This window comes from Mixophyes fleayi, chromosome 2 (genome assembly GCF_038048845.1).
Source record: "Mixophyes fleayi isolate aMixFle1 chromosome 2, aMixFle1.hap1, whole genome shotgun sequence".
In the NCBI taxonomy this organism is placed as follows: Eukaryota; Metazoa; Chordata; class Amphibia; order Anura; family Limnodynastidae; genus Mixophyes; species Mixophyes fleayi.
In genome coordinates, this window is record NC_134403.1 from 65300563 (window position 1) to 65317447 (window position 16885).

Here is a 16885-nt window from a genome sequence, read left to right on the forward strand (position 1 = left end):
AGACCCATCTCTTTTTAAGGCTATGTGTCTGTCCCAAGCTGTTCTTACCCATGCAATCTCGGGTGTTTACAAGATCCTGATGGAAGAGCTGTTCCAGTCTGCAGCTTCCTTCACTGGTACTTGGGAGAGGGACATGAATGCAAACCACTTATCTTAGCTCAAAATATTCCAAGCTTCTCATATCTGCTCACTAAGTGTCTTGTTGGTCTAAACACAATATAAGCTGATGACTAGGTGGTACAGATGCCCTTCCTCTCTCCACAAATACTACCCACAAATGCCTTCAACCTGTTGGAGATGCAATAATGCCCCCAGAACGTTCTAACACATATAATGAAAATGTACCTGTCAGAATTACTCTGTGGAATTCATGATACCTGCCAGCAGTTGGCGCTACTGAGTACTGAGGCGCGGGGTCTAACACGCCCCTGGTTTTCACCAGGAACCCCCGCAAGGAGGTATGGACTTTGATGCAAGGGACGCGCAGGTCGCGGCCCTCAGTATCAGTCAGCTGGCAAGGTAACAATTGAGGCAGCGGTGACAACCCACCAGGATGCAGGATGGAACAGTAGTCAACAAGCCGGGTCACAACCAGAGGAACGGATATAGCCAAATCAGAAGCAGGAGAATGGTCAGGAAGCCGGGTCAATACCAAATATCAGTCTAAGCCAGAATCAGGAACCGAAGGAGAAGTCAGGAACAAGGCGGGTCAGAATCCAAGTAACAGCAACACAGGAACAAATGCTGGAGCAAGGCTGAAGACCAAATTCTCTGGCACTAGACATGTGTCAGAGGCTGCCTTATATACCCTAAGGTGCCTCCTGATAGGGTTAGGGAGATTTTGGTGGTAAGACATGCTGGCTGCAGACAGGTGAGCAGAGATAGCGTCCCGCTGCTAGGCAACAGGACGTGGTTGCTTGGAAGGTGCAGGCGTCCGTCTCCTGCACCAAGTGTCAGTGCGGAGACGGCGCCTGACAGTACCTCTATTTCAACTTTCTGGAATGAAGTTATCAGGCTCTCAGAGAAAATAGTTTGACCTGAGTTTCCAAGAGACCTGGGCTTTTGGCTGCTCTCCCAGGCTAATATAACAATTTCTCAGTAAAAAAACAGTTACTCTTAAAGCACTTGAACAATGCAGCACAAGCCATTGTCTCGTGGCACTATAGGTCTAGGTCCCCTCCTTTGATCAGAGAGTGGTTCAACCATGTGGCCTTTTTATATCCATGCAGGATATTATTCTATCTGCCACTGATAAGCAGCTGGTCCTTATGGTTACTTGGTTTAGTTGCTTGGAGCTTAAGGAATCAGCTGAATTTAAGTCATCCTTTTCCCTTTTGGCCCTTGCTACTGAAGTATGCAACTCTTCACTTTAGAATTAGGTCTAACCCAGAACTGGCAATCTTTGGTGACTCTAATCACCCATGGTCTCCCACCCACTCCTTTATTTCATTAAGACCATTTTGCTTTTGTTTAGCCAAGTGACTATATGAGCACCTGCCGCCCCTTCTTCCCCCCTTCTATTTCCTCCCCTGCTTTCCTTCTTACTCCCATTTCTTTGTTTGTTATCAAACTAAAATGTAAATGATCTGGCTCATACCTTGTTCTGCTACCTTATCTTATGTCCTTCATATTTTTTATGTTACTTTGTGACTACTCTCTGGATTTTGTACTCAGACATTTTTGTAAATAAAGAATTATTAAAAAGAAAAAAAGGAGAGTAATGTGCAGGTTAGAGGGTCACCCTTGCGGCCCCTCAAATGTATAAGGTTGACAATCACTGACATAGAGAGTGTCACATAATGCAACCAGGTTGAAGACTGCAAATATTTACTATAATAATAAATAAGAATTGTTTGCTACATTGTTTCCACCCTGGTCAGTAATAATGTTAAATAATTTATTGTATAAATAATCCAGATATTTTTTACTTTAAAGCAAGTAAAGCCACAAATTTACATGGAATAACTGGAGCCTTTGGGCCTGATGCAGAATTGAACCCAACCTGTGTGTAATTTATGGCCCAGAAATGCATCTGCAAATATAGCCTATTTCTGCTCATACGGTGAGTCGCATGCATCTCAAAGATGCATCCAGCTCTGGATCTGTAGCATTTGGACCTAGTGTACTGCAGGCATACTTGCACCCACATACACAGAATCAGCTTATATGCGCAATAAAACTTTGCAAACGTTTGTTTCATTAGGGAAAAATGCATTCATTATTAGGCTCCACATAATACAACAGACAGAACCTTCCTTCTGGTGATGCGTGAAAGTAGCAAAAAACTTTTTTGTATAGATACACACAAAATCCTATAACATAGCATGATTAATGAAGAAAGCACCCAGCAGCTTCAGAGTTGAAATCACAATCAATCCCAAGCAGTTAGCTAGTGCTGGCGACCTTCATCATTAACAGTGTGTATTTGCACCAGCCCCTAAGCTGATGCAAAAAATATAGGCATATCTGTGTCTGTGTTCAGATCTGCATTGGCTTTCAATCACACAATTTATACTGTGCAAATGGGCACACATGTTACTCTGCATCAAGCATACATAACTAAATGATGCCCTTATGCCTCCTCTGTAGCCATTTTAGAAAAAAAAACGTGCAATATTACCAGAACGAGCACAGTATTGGCAATTTATGAAATAAAGCTTATATGCACATCAACGTGCATGCTTTAACAAAGTAGCATCTTGATGGACCCTCCAGTGCACTTCTTCCCATGTCTCTTATATTGGACACATCTGAACAATTTTTAAGGACCGCTTGTGTGGGAAGAGATGGAAAAATCAGATTCAAAACTTTGCAGAAGTATAAATGTAACTTCAAACTTCAACCTCCTACACTTTAGGACACCCCGTTGAATAAATAAGAACTTTTCTGTTTCCCATCTAAAATACAGCTCGATGAAGCCTCATTTATGGCTTAAATTAATTGTAATAATGAGGGGACATCAAGGTTACCATTATTACATGTGGCATTTGTAATACTGTTTTCTACACTGTTCAAAGTGTGCCTGGAAATGAACTCGTCCGCCAAACTACAAAATAGGTGTGCAGAATGGGTCCCATTACATGTATAGGAAAAGACCCGAAGACTGTCGTGTTCTGAGTTGGTGTTAAACGAGAGCCCTTTTCTGAAATGGAAATTGTTGTGTGCTTCTCCAAACAGCAATGAACACCTCTAAAAAGAGCCGTCTCCACAACTTCATCTCATTACAATAAAACAAATCTAATTTCTGCACTGTTCCACAAAAAGAGGCAGACTGGTGTTCCTACAATGCACTTTACTAGGAATACCTCCATCCCACTGAACTTCTCTCCTGTGGTTGTGCAAAACATTTTGCTCCTTCACTTCCTTACCAGTCTCAGAGGAATCTAAGTGCAATTGCACAATTTGAGGGTTAAAATCTACTTTTACATGGTCCAGTAGATGATTTGTTCTTTATAAACTACCTGTAAAGGGAAGAGACTGAGCTTAGCAAACTTGCTTTACAGAACTTGTTTAAAACTATAATATGTTTTAAAACTTACATAAGCTTTATACTTTTCTTTCTTTTCTATCCCTGAAATTCTCTTTTAAAATGGCAATTTTCATGTCTTATAGACTGTGATATGGCCACAAAAGAATTGTTCAAATATTAATATTTTTCTTTTTATTCCATGGAAAGGGATGCAGGTCTAAACTCTTTCTGGCAGACTGACTCATTTTTCCTGTGTCAAAACCTTTATTCAAGCATTCATGCTACCTATAAGGTACACCAGATTGGTAGATGCCCTGGAGTATCAGCCATAATTGTTCTGATGAATTGGGTTTTGATATTTTGCCTGTATTTAGGACTTGTGTACATATGTTTCATCTTCTACACCCGCAGGCATATGTTTCAATTCACTCAGACTATTAGAGGGAATTAGTGACCAAATTACTGCTTGGAATTTGTGGCTGTCAAAATTCCATGGTTTTTGGATTATTTCCATACATCTGTCATATTTATGTATTAGCATCTGTAGATCCAAGGCTGTTTTTTCCCCTACTAATAAGTCTTTCATTAATCAAAATTGACATTTAAATACACCTTGAATCTGGTTGATTTTTCTTACCTATTTAATATTGCTGTCACTATTTGTCAATCATTGCACTGGCTGTCTATTTCTTCAAGGATACAATTTAAAATTATAATTCTCATTGATAAAACTTTCCATATTGCTGTTTCCTCCTGTATCTTTGCATCCTTCAGTTCTGTCACTGACCTATGCCTGTAATCCTCCCTTATAACCACTTTGTATTTAAGGCATCTCCCATGCTGCACCTGTAGTATGAAATGCAGTTTTTCTGCCAATCAGACTAACCCTTAACTTTAAAAATTGTAAGCAAGCCTTTTTTTCTGTGCTACTTATCAAATTACCTTTGATTATCAGCACAGACAAAATATTTATGAATTTAGAATTTGAAAATATTTCGCATAATTTTGTTTCTACTACAAACAGATTTTTTTACATTTGCAAAGTACAAGACAAAATAATAATAGACAAAATCAATGATGAATGATGAGTCCTAAATAGTGGCATAGAGGTGGTGAGGTCTTAGCCTCCCACTTTCACCCATCAATAATTGTTGTACAATATGATAAATGCAACCATTTCTTCCATAGCTATCAGGCCAGATATAGCCTATTCAAATATTGTACAATAGCTATTGTCAGCAAAATTCAGGGGATTTGACATTTCTTGTCTGTTCTCTGTCATATTTTGGTCCTTTCTGGATCCAGTTATATCATACACCACCCCAAATAATGTCACACATATCCCTTGCCACAACACCATGCCAAGCTATTGTATTCTTAGATAATTATCACACTATAAAACACTTGGCAAGGGTGCTCTTGGACAAGATAAGTTGCATAATCGAGAAACACTTCACACTATCACATTACAAATCCAAGTTTATAAGAAGGAATGCTTTGCTTGTCAAGGAATGTAAATAAGTGGATATGTTTGGATCTTGTTGAATCTATAATAATTTAAAAGCCACTTCCCTTTATTTTTACTGAAACCAGTTTTGCACGTGTATGCTGCATTTTAGAGGACAAGTGCATTTCCAGGCTAGACAACCAGGTTTTGTTTGACGGGAACAGAGAGACCACGGAAATGGGGTAATATTACCATAATAAAAACCAACCCCCAGTGCAGAGCTCGTGCCTCTATGAGGGTCACAAAACACAGTCCCCCTCCCCCCCCCCCTAGAGGTTACTGGCTCTGCACTGTAGAGTGTAGGGCTCCTGTGCTGTTTGAGCCAGGGTACTGATCAAGATCAGGGCTGATGAGAGGGGGGGGAGTGGGGCCCTTGCTTCTAATTTTTAATTTTTAAATTTTTTTATCTTGCTTTTTTTTTTTTATTTAATATTTTCTTTTCGCGGGGGGAGGGGAGGGATTGGTCGGTCCGTCAGGCCATCGTTGGTGGGGGGAGCTGGAACAAAATAAAAAATAAAAAAACACTCACGTGATCGCGGCGCCGCGTCCCTCCGTCCCTCCTCTCTTCTCTGCTCCATTCACACTGACTGTCGGGTGTGACATCATCAAGTAACGCCCGTAAGTCAGTGAGGAGCACCACAGCCAGCATGAAGAAAGAAGAGAAGACAGAAGAGAAGAGAAGAAAAGAAAGAAGCTGACAAAAGGTAAGGAAAGAAACGGAGAAGCAAGGGGGGAAACAGAAAGGGACAGTACTATAAAGAAGAGGGAGCAAAAAAAATGGGGGAGAGAGGCTGAGATTAAAAAAAAAAGGGGAGAGAAGATGAGATTTTTTAAAAAAAGGGTGAGAGAAGCTGAGATTTAAAAAAAAACTGGAGAGAACCACAGATTTAAAAAAAGGGGAGAGAAGCACAGATTAAATAAAAGGGGAGAGAAGCACAGATTTAAAAAAAAGGGGAGAGAAGCACAGATTAAAAAAAAAGGGGAGAGAAGCACAGATTAAACAACAAAGGGGAGAGAAGCACAGATTAAACAAAAAAGGGGAGAGAAGCACAGATTAAAAAAAAAAAGGGGGGAAAGCAGCATGGAGGCGCAGTGTGTGCATAAGGGGGCACAGTGTAGTTGTGATGAAGGGGCACAGTAATGTGTGTGTGATGGCACAGGAGGCTTGTTGCAATGTAGTGTGTGTGAGGTAGGTGGTGGCTAATTTATGGGCGCTATTTTGTTTGTAGGGTGATGGTGAGGCAATTTAACAGTGGGGACTATTAATTTAAGATGGGGTGGTTTGGGGGCTATTGAATATGGGAGTGAGTTTTGGGAGAATGAGGTCTATTAATTAAATGTAACTGAGTTATTTAATGGCAGTGATGGCTGCAGGAAATAGGTATTGCTGTTTGCAGGAAGGGAATAGGTTTATTTATTAAATGTGAATACTATTATTTTAATGTTGGGGCTGGAGGAAGGCCTAATCCTTAATTGTGGGTGCTATGGATTTAACGCCGGGGCTAGCTGTAATTTTCTAAATATTTCCATTTATTTTCCAAATAGGTCCTTCAACATTCCAGACAAGCCACAACTAAAGAAACCAACAGCTACAATTGGAGAAAGTGAGAAGAACAGGTAGGAGAGAGCAGCACAGTGTGTGAAATGTTGTGATTCTAGTAGGGACAATAACAATTTTTGGTGAGTGTTGTGCCCAATGTAAGGTGCAGACCAAGACTGAACTCTTTGTGTACACACTGCATTCTTTCTATACTACACTGTGGTGCTAGATGTCCTGAAAGTCAGGAGTGCTTGGACATATGTGACGCTCCGGTTGAATTGAGAGCATAGTGATTTTGATGTTAGCCATGCCCCAATGGCGCATTTGCCATGCCCCCAAATGCTTGACCACACCCCTGAAATTTTTTTTTGCATGCTCAACTCTAAGGGGGGGCCCCATGAATTTGTTTTACGGGGCCCTGAATTCCTCTTGGCAGCCCTGATCAAGATAGGCCTAGAGTGGCAATGTATCCACCCCAGATATTCCTCTGTAATCTTAAAGAAGCCTGCCCATTATACAACCAATTAGTTCTAATAGTGGGCTACTAAGCCAACTAATATGGGTTAGGAAACACACTCTGGGAAGATTTGCATGGAATAATGAAATATCGGAGCTGGTGCATGAAGTTTTCCTTGCTGTCTTCGTGTAACGTAAATTGTCCCAGAGTGTCCTAGAGCAGCTAATTGGCCTATTTTCCATATACATGCACAGTGAGACTGATGGGTTTTGCTGAACAGGGACTTTGATCCTATCACAATAAGACACTTAAAATGTATGGTAATTGCTCATTAATTGCGGATAAATTGTTTAGAATAAATTAGGAGAGTAAGTATAAGCTAGAATCAGCAGTTTTAAGGTTATTTTTGATGTAGGATAAATTTGTAGTCAAAAGACAACACCGACTATAAATGACCACTCTTACTGGGTAACCAACTCCATAGACATTGCAGGCTTCAGGAATAACTCGGTAGCCTCCACATTCACCTTTTTAGCCAGCAGAGCTAATGCCGGATAAAGTGCTGGATGCATTTTTAGTAGTGAACATCGAAAATAAATATGAATAGAAACTAATTCTAATGAAAATGTAACCAATTCTATCACCAAGATACTTTGTATACTAAAAGAATGTCATTTCCAAGAAATGAGCCAGACAGGCCCGGTACTACCATTAAGCAGCTTTAGGCAGCTGTGCAGGGTGCTGGGCTCTGGGTTGTGCCACTAATGTCAGGCATATTGTCTAATGCTGTGCGGTGGCCGATGAGCTAGCACTCCACTGTTTGCAGTCGCTGCACAGCTTCAGATCCACGGGGTAGAGCAGGGGAGGCATGTAGGATGATTTATCACCTCCCCCTCACAGCCGATGGGCCGCACTGTTATTCCTCCCCCATCCATCTCCCTCCCGGAAGAGAGGAGCAGCTGTCTGAAGAAAAGTTTCAAGTAAGTAAAAAATGATTTACTGCAAGGGGGGGAGGCAGTATGCTTCAGCAGGGGGGCATTGTGCTGCAGGGGTACATGGATGCAGGGGGGCAGTGAGCTGCAGGGAGGACATGGATGCAGGGGGACATTGTGATGCAGGAGTGCAGTGTGATGCAGGGAGAGCAGTGTGATGAAGAGGGCAGCAGAGTGACAAAGGGGGCAGTAGTGTGATAGAGGGGGCAGTAGTGTGATGGAGGGGGCAGTAGTATAATTAAGGGGGAGTGGTGTGATGCAGGGGGGACAATGTGATGAAGGGGGCAGTAGTGTGATGGAGGGGGCAGTAGTATGATTAAGGGGGAAGTGGTGTGATGCAGGTGTGACAGTGGGATGAAGGGGCAGTGGTGTGATGCAGGGGGCAGTAGTATGATTAAGGAGGCAGTAGTATGATTAAGTGGACAGCAGTGTGATGAAGGGAACAGCAGTGTGATGAAGGGGGCAGCAGTGTGATGAAGGGGGAACTGTGTGATGAAGGGACATGTTAGGGTCGTCTATTCAGATTACTTGTCATTTCCATTTGAACCAATAAAGGAAAGAAGATGCCCATTGCTTTTAGCAAGTGCATAATACATAGACAAGGACTCAGATCATCACAAAAAATTGTCTGTTGGTGGCTACATTTTTTGTTCTGAAATCTGACACCTGGACACCTTCCCTCTGGAAATCTTGTGTTTATCCCTGGGCAGCAGTGTGAGGGCCTGGGAAGTGGTTATTTGGTGAGTTGTGGTCTCTCACTCAGAACTGCCCTCCAAAACCTGCTCCAAATGGACATTGATAAACAATGCATGTTAAAAGCAAATACAAAACCTTTATAATTGCTTTTAATGAAGCGTTGGAAGTGTTGGAAGTACTGAGCAATATTGCTCATGAACACTGCAGGTAACATTCAAATTGGCACAAAGTGAATATTTGCATATAGAGATCCATTTGCTAATATTTTAGCACTATCGGTGTCTATGGTAGTTTAACAGGCTTTAAGAAGACATGCTGAATGTCTGACTTCAAGCCCTCTTTCTACTTACTAGGTTAATTTTTACCCATTTACTCTAGTTTGGAGGTTTGGGATTAATTTTGTGGGGTGTTTCATACATAAGTAACGAGGACTGTTTACATTAATTTGCTGTGTTTAATATCATGTGAAAGTGAAGTGGGCAATTTTATTTAAGCTCATATGAGCAGACCACCGATGATTGAAGCTGATTGGACAAATATTTAATACAACCCAATGCGCAAAGTAATCTTAATTCATCATAATTATTTATTTGATATAAATGCGCTTTGTTATACAGAATTTTGTAAAGGTTTACATATTGTTAGTACACAGAAGCATCAATGCTAACAATAAAGCAACATATAAATAAATGCTGTAAATATATATGCCTTGTTATCATTTTTTTAAGGCTTAAATATTGCTGGTGCACATGATTGGCCCATTCAGCAGTGATGTCCGTGGCCAGAGTGGTGCTTTGCTTTGGAGATGTAACTGCTTGAGCTGAATCCTCCTTTATGATGATGATGATGATGACCACCATGGGATGAGGCTCCTGAATGGTGTTTTCCTCCAGTGCTAGCGTGCACAACAGCTAGGAGAAATAAATTAAATAGTATCTTTCAGAAAATATAGAAAGTGCGAAGTAGTTTGGAAATACAATTATTGTAATGAGATGGCCATCCAATGTTAGTTCCTTGCAGCAAAGTATGTTAGCAGCTAAAGAGATCCTATCATATACAACAGATCCTGCTTCTATTATTTGCTTCAATTGAAATGTACCATTAAATAAAATAATGACATTTATATTTTGCTACGCAATGGGTAGTTAACGAGATAAACTGTCTTTATCTAATTGGCAACTGTATTCATTTACTTACAGACATTGACAGAACCTTCTGAAGCCAATCTGGAAAATAAGAAAAAAACAGTGTGTAAATGTATAATGAATATAACGCTTGCATTCAGTAGTTACTACATTGCAGTTCATTGACATAAATTATAGATTTGTATTATGTAGTTATGTATATTTTATTTTAAACAGACTGTTTTATATTTTAACCCTTTTTTAACCCTATTTATATAATTGGAATGTAGCAAACAGAAGGGAGTTAGAACAAACCAGGAAATAGACATATACATGGATTTAAACAATTTATTTCATTAGAACAGAAGGGAGAATTGTCTGAGAGTTTATAAAGCTAGACATCATTTACTCTTTCTGACTGATATACAGTTATGTTAGACAGACAGACATTACACTACATTCCTGCTCCCATTTATTGCAAGCCTACACATGGACTTTTATCATATGAAATATTTGTATTACCATATACAGTAAACAGCACCTATTTCCCTTTTCCCACCTACACATGCCACAGAAAATTCACAACATTTTAGGTTTGTTGCTTCACTTCCACTTCATGACCATAACTAAAACCCCAAGGACCAGTAAACATTTACCACAGGATACACTCAGGTTTCTTTTCATCACACATATTACACTCACCGGCACTCTTCTCCCTCCAGCATCTTCTTATATGTCGCAATCTCAATATCCAGAGCCAGTTTGACGTTCATCAGTTCCTGGTAATCTCGCAGTTGGCGAGCCATGTCCTGCTTGGCCTTCTGTAGAGCAGCCTCCAGCTCAGACAGTTTACTCTTGGCATCTCGGACAGCGGCTTCTCCACGGTTCTCTGCCTCATTTATAGCAGCTTCCAGTGCAGCCCGCTGGGACATCATATATATATAATTATTACTATAATAGAGACATACCACTACATTCATTCCATTTAGGGTTTTGAACTAATAATTACCAAGTCCCTTGGGTACTGCCCTCTTAACTGTTTGCTGAATGCAAACTGCCATGATTATTGCTCTCAGACAGACAACAAAAGGAGAATGTATACACTTGAATGGAAGACCTTAATCATTCTAATTCATTTACTCAAGGGAATTTGATAAATGTGCATAGTCAGTAATTCATTAATAGGAGTCAGTGATAATTAGTGTCTTCAAGCTCTAAAAAGCTGAGAACGTTTAATGGGTCAAGTGTGGATCTACAATGCTTCCATATGTGGGCAAGTGCACCAAGCGTCCGCCTTTAAAATACTACTCGGTGTCTCTATTTTTATTATTATCTTAATTTAATCAGTAGTGTAAGGAGCCATCAGGATTGTTTGAATATGTGTCACTTGTATGTGTTTGAAGCTTTTTGTTACATGGGTCAAAGCACGCCTAGAGATGTACTGTACTGCTAAAGTGTAACTGGAACAGTCACATTACAATTATAGGAGCGTGGTCATTACAGGCACCTCTGACCCAGTGGCGGGACTACAATTGGTGCAGCAGGTGCGGTGTACCGGGGCCCATGGAGGTAATGGGGCCAGCTGCATAGGGAGCTAGGGAGCTGTAGGCCCCGGTTCCCTCCTGTCCGTGTCCCTGCACCAGGGCCCACAGCTCACTGGTTCCGCCTCTGCTCTGATCATCTGGTAATTCAAACCAAAATCTAGATTTTCTACTTCAGTGCAAAACTAGGTGCAATAGTAAGTCTAAGCCACAGGTAGGAGGCTCTCATTGGACTGTGGAAGCCTTTATACCCCAACAGACAACCACACTCTTGGCCCACAAGTCTTTGCCCTTACACTTTAAAATGGTATATTATGAGTGACATACCAAACGTGTATTTGCACTGCACTTTTGCACATTCAACTTCAATATGCATTGTACATGCTGCTTTATGGTTATAACCAGGTATTTGCATTTTAAAGGTTTTGTGCCTGACATTCAGCACAGCCAAACCCATTACACAATAATACAACATTTACAACACTTGGAATTTAGCACTAGTTAACATCATTAAGGTTTCCCATCTCCGGCTATTGTGCAGTACTACACTTTCTCCAAATTTGAGGCCTGAAAATAGATATCTGAATCATTAAGGATCGCAACTGGTGATACATTGCGCATAATGCGAACAATTACTCTGCACATGCCCAGAATACGAGATAGAGAGCAGCAACGTTCAATTCATCTTCGAGCGCAAAGGACTCTTACTACAGCCTACAATTTCAGGGGTGGAACAGGGAGGGGAATTGGTGAATACTCGTAGTCAATGTACAGTATGGACCTGCCAAGCTTTGGCACAAGCAGCAGCGTCCAATTCAAGCTTTGGTCATCTCTTGGGTAAATGTTTTTCTGTCGTATCACTTGCACCAGCTACAGGTCTAGTTTAAATGCTGAGTATTAGTGATGATGGCTGAGTATGCAATGCTAGAACATGTGTTTGCCATCAGTAAGGACTGTAAAAATGCAGTTTATATTCAGTAGATATTAATTACATCCTAGTAAATGTATTTCATGGAAAAAAATAAAATAAATGAAAAGCATTTTTTATATTTTTAATGTTTTGTCATTAATGACTACAATAATTAACATGTGACATTAATTGAGTAGTTTTTATTTTTTTAAGTGTGTTCTTTTGTGACTTACTATTCCACATATGTATTAGAAGTATCCTACAATGTCCTGTCTGTTGGAAGAGAGCGGCCTAGACAAGTATTTATCATCAAACTTATCTTCACATCCGCTCCTTGTTGAACACAGATGTGCGTATATCCGATGCATGCACATTTTAAAAACGCACATTATGTTCATTTTGCATTTGGTAATGAATGAGGCCCAAGGTCTCTTGAGCAATAACCTATTTTGTATCCATGCGTATACCTAACTGCTTTTATTTTTACCTGGGATTTAGCACACTCAATCTCTCCTCTGAGTCTCTGAATGGCTTGGTTCAGTTCAGCAATCTCACTTCTGCTGCTCTGCAGATCATTCCCATTTCTCCCGGCTGCCGTGCGCAAGTCCTCAAACTGCAGATAAAAATGATGGCAAAAATAAAAATGCAACTGTGCAATTGATAATTGTGTTCTCTAGTTACAGTCAACTATGTACATATATCTTGCAATATCACGCCATTAAGTGTATTTAATCACAGCTTTAGCATTGCTCAAGCAGATGTGGCCAAGTAATCCAGTATGATTGTGTGTGTTGGAACTCTTGTGATGGAACTCTCTGCAGAAACATTGAAAATACAAATACCTCACTTTAGATATTGCCAATAGCAGCATCTGTATTTAGGCCTTGCCAAAATTGGGAATATGTCTAGGTTTGCACTTGTGGAACGGGTCTAAGGGTACAGGGACAGCAGTCAGCCGCTTGTTTCAGGATGTTACTACGTTTTTTTTCTTACGATTTTTACGATCTTAAAAGACAATTTTACATCACAGATAGAATACATGTATTTCTTATACTAATTTCTCTTATATAGATAAGTGGGTGATGCTGGGGCCATGAATCTCAATGAGGAGGACGAGGGATGAAACAAAAGAGAGGCAAAAAAGTTAAATCTGGACTTGATTATGATTCTATATCGTTTATATAATTCTACATATCCAGGTTATGTGGCTGAATAGACCAACATTAAACATACAGTAAGCTATATCATGACAGTCAGTTATATTCAATGAGTTTTAAAGCAGAAAACAAACATGAAGTAATCAGTAAGTGAGATTGTGAAGAACAAACAGGAGCAAAAAAGTTTAAAAACGAATTACATTTGCTTTTATTTAATATCTGTTTGTAAAATGTATTGTGTCACTCTATGGGGGGAATTCAATTCAGGAATGGCCGTGAACGCACTCCGATTTTTTTCACACCCCATTGAGGTGTACAGGAAGCTCTGTGATGTTCGGGTACCATAGTACGCGGAAATGAGTGCAGCCGATCATCGCGAGGAATCCTCCCCATGAATGTCATTTATATCACAGTTATTTTTCTTTATTTTATCTTGTTAGAAATATTGTACAGAAATTCTACTGAACCCCAAGTCTCAAGATCCTGCCCATGAGTTGCAGCTACCAGCCCCAGTTCTGTGTTCCTGAAGATAGGCAGATAAATTAATCTTTCATCATGTTTCTCTGCATAATAGACTCACCCTTGATTGGTACATGGCCTCAGCTTCGGCTCTGCTCCTGTTAGCAATGTCCTCATATTGAGCTCTGACCTCAGCGATGATGCTGTCCATGTCTAAGTCTCGGCTGTTATCCATGGACACAACCACTGAGGTGTCTGAGATCTGAGCCTGGAGCTGAGCAATTTCCTGCAAAATTTCATTTTTTTCAAATTAAAATATGTTTTGAAAATGTTAGAACAGAAATTACAACTTTGAAAAGTTAGATAACTGAGAAAAGCTATGCTGAAGGCAAGCAGGTAAACATGCATATTGTTATACCGCGTCATACAGAGTCCTTAGGAAGTTGATTTCATCAGTCAGAGAGTCGGCCTTGGCCTGCAGCTCAGCTTTGTTAATGAAAGCAGCATCAACGTCCTATAAAACAATTGTCAGTTAGTCCTTTGCTTATTAGCATTGGATGTATTTATGTTTTAAATGTTTATATTTCAGTTTTTAACTAGAGTATTTGTTTCATTTTAAGCACTTACTCTCTTCAGAGCAACAAATTCATTTTCTGCAGCTGTCCGTCTGTTGACCTCTTCTTCATACCTGTATAATGAAAAAAACTTGTGTTCATATTTAATGGTCTCATGCTCGCGAATATTCTGAAATGATTCTGTACATCATGCTTTGTTTCAGTAAGGTATCAGAGAATGTGCATGCAGAGGTAGCGACTCAAGTAAGGATAAGCAAATAAAAACTTTGTGTCAATTCAATTTTATGGCTGAACAGTCAGTTTTGCGGAGGTGGCAGAAGAAGCGTGGGAACACTTAAGGCTAAATGTTTCCGACGAAACAAGCAAAGTTTTGTGGCCAATATGGAATGAGGTGAATATTTTGTGGAATGGCTTTTAAAAAATATCTTATGGCTCTGCCTACAGTATGTCATGCGTTAAAGACTAGTAGGTAATTTCAAAAGCACAATAATGATGGCATGGCAAAATGCTGCCATGTGCCAGTGAGGTTCATACTATGTGCTATATACAGTGACTGCTCATTGTTGTACAACTTACATCACCAAATGCACTTCTCATATTTATAACTCTTGTCACTCTTTAGAGCCCTTTGCTGCCTTTGTCCCATAGTGGGCTATGTAATGTCCATTTTACCCAGTTCTCCGTGCTCCAAGACATAGCAAGACTGAAGCCAAGATTTTGAAAGACATAGGATATTGCATGTATCAATGTACTTAGGAAATATTACATTACCTTCTCTTCAGATCTTCTACAGTTCCCTCCATGTTGTTCCTTTCTGCATCCAGACGTGCCCTCTCACATTCCAGGTTTTCCAGTTGTCTCCTGAGGTTGCCGATAAAAGCCTCAAACAGAGGTTCAATCTGACACCTGGCTGTTTTCTGATCTTGTAGAAGACTCCACTTGGTCTCCAGCATCTTGTTCTGTTGTTCCAGAAACCTCACCTATTCCAAAAAAAATGCATCCAAAAACACAGTTAAAATTAAGAATTCAAGAAGATAAGATAAAATCGAAAGTTGCAAAGAGTAGCTGTCGTCTAGTAGGTCCCCCAAAGGCTCCAAGGGTTCAGTGCTGCACTCTTCTGCTACTTATCTTATTCATATGATGCTTTACCTCTGTGGGCTTATGATTCACATGAATGGGAAATTTTATTGATATGAGCTTATCATAGTAGTAGTAGACAGGAGTATGGCACTGAACAACTGGAGCCTATGGGATAATACCAAATAAAAGATAATGAGAAGAAGAAGAAAAATTGTTTTAAGAAACTCCATGCGAATCATTATTTTCATTAAATTCTTTTAGTTTCATTCATTTTATTTTTCACTCCAAATTCAAATTGCAAAAGAGAGAGAACCAGTTACCTCTCAAAAGTTAAATGGCAATGGTGAAAATATATTAAAGATTATCAAGAATAGTTTGATAGTTTGAGGGGCCTTAAATAAGGTATAGCTGCAGAATGAGTAAATAGTCTCAGCACCTAAAATCCCACTAGTCCCTTAATATTTGTAGTTAATGCATCAGTCCATCAGATCAAAGACTTAATAGTTTACTAAATAATCCTAGAACAATAAGCAGTAAAATGGAGGATCTTTCATCCCGTGAAATTATGTTTGATCAGTTATTTACTGTTAGAGATTGTGTGATACCATATTAGTTGCTTAATGTAAATAATAATGTTTTACCTTGTCAATGAAGGAAGCAAATTTGTTGTTAAGACCTTTGATCTGATTTTTCTCCTCGGTCCTCATTCTCTGGATATTTGGGTCACTCTCTAAGGTGAGAGGTGTCAGGAGACCCTGGTTCACAGTTACAGAAGTGATTCCTCCAGAACAAGATAACCCTCCAAATCCATGACCAATTTCACCAATACCAAATCTGGATCCATTTCCACTTTTTCCAAAATGAAAATTTGGCACTGAAATCTTATGTCCTTTGGATCCAATATTGTGGGCACTTGAACTGCTAAAGCAATGCTGAGTCTTGTAACCATGTCCTGCATGTTTAGAAGAGTGTGAGAAGATGTTGTGTGAGCTGGAATGTTTAGGTAAAGCAACAGAACAGGAGCTGAAGCCTTTGTGCCCAGAGGAGAGGATGGAGTGATGAGACATGATGGTTCTTCTTACGGAGATGATCTACGAAGTTTGTCTTCTCAGCAATGTTCAAGTAGCTGCTTCTGCATTACTGACATCTGCCTTGGCCTTTATATACTTGTAATGGGTGTAGTCACAATAATATAGCATGTCATTACTTCATATGATTTTAACTGAGTAGCTTCAGATCCTCCTTGTTTCATAGAATATAAAGCTTATATTATAATGTGTTTTATTAGTGATATCTAGAGTTTACCAGCAACAATATAAAATTCCTACACAAAATAAAAGCCAATTTAAAATGGTGATTGGTGAATAATGAATGACTT

General features: G+C 39.7%; 1 protein-coding gene across 1 annotated transcript; it reads right to left on the minus strand.

The window, feature by feature from the left end:
• Positions 1 to 10483: 10483 nt before the first annotated feature.
• On the minus strand, positions 10484 to 16574 carry LOC142140130 (keratin, type II cytoskeletal cochleal-like). The gene is made up of 7 exons (XM_075197986.1): positions 16149 to 16574; positions 15199 to 15407; positions 14480 to 14540; positions 14271 to 14366; positions 13974 to 14138; positions 12724 to 12849; positions 10484 to 10708 (listed from the first exon to the last, which is right to left on the minus strand). The coding sequence occupies exons 1-7, from the start codon at positions 16572 to 16574 to the stop codon at positions 10484 to 10486; spliced, it is 1308 nt and encodes a 435-aa protein (XP_075054087.1).
• Between the last annotated feature and the right edge of the window lie 311 nt (positions 16575 to 16885).

Coding starts and splice junctions, on each gene's coding strand:
- LOC142140130 (XM_075197986.1), bottom strand. CDS start 16,574: ATGTCTCATCACTCCATCCTCTCCTCTGGGCACAAAGGCTTCAGCTCC. Junction 14,367..14,479: donor AATTTGTTGCTCTGAAGAGA/GTAAGTGCTTAA, acceptor ATTGTTTTATAG/GACGTTGATGCTGCTTTCAT. Junction 10,709..12,723: donor TTGAGTGTGCTAAATCCCAG/GTAAAAATAAAA, acceptor ATGATGTCCCAG/CGGGCTGCACTGGAAGCTGC.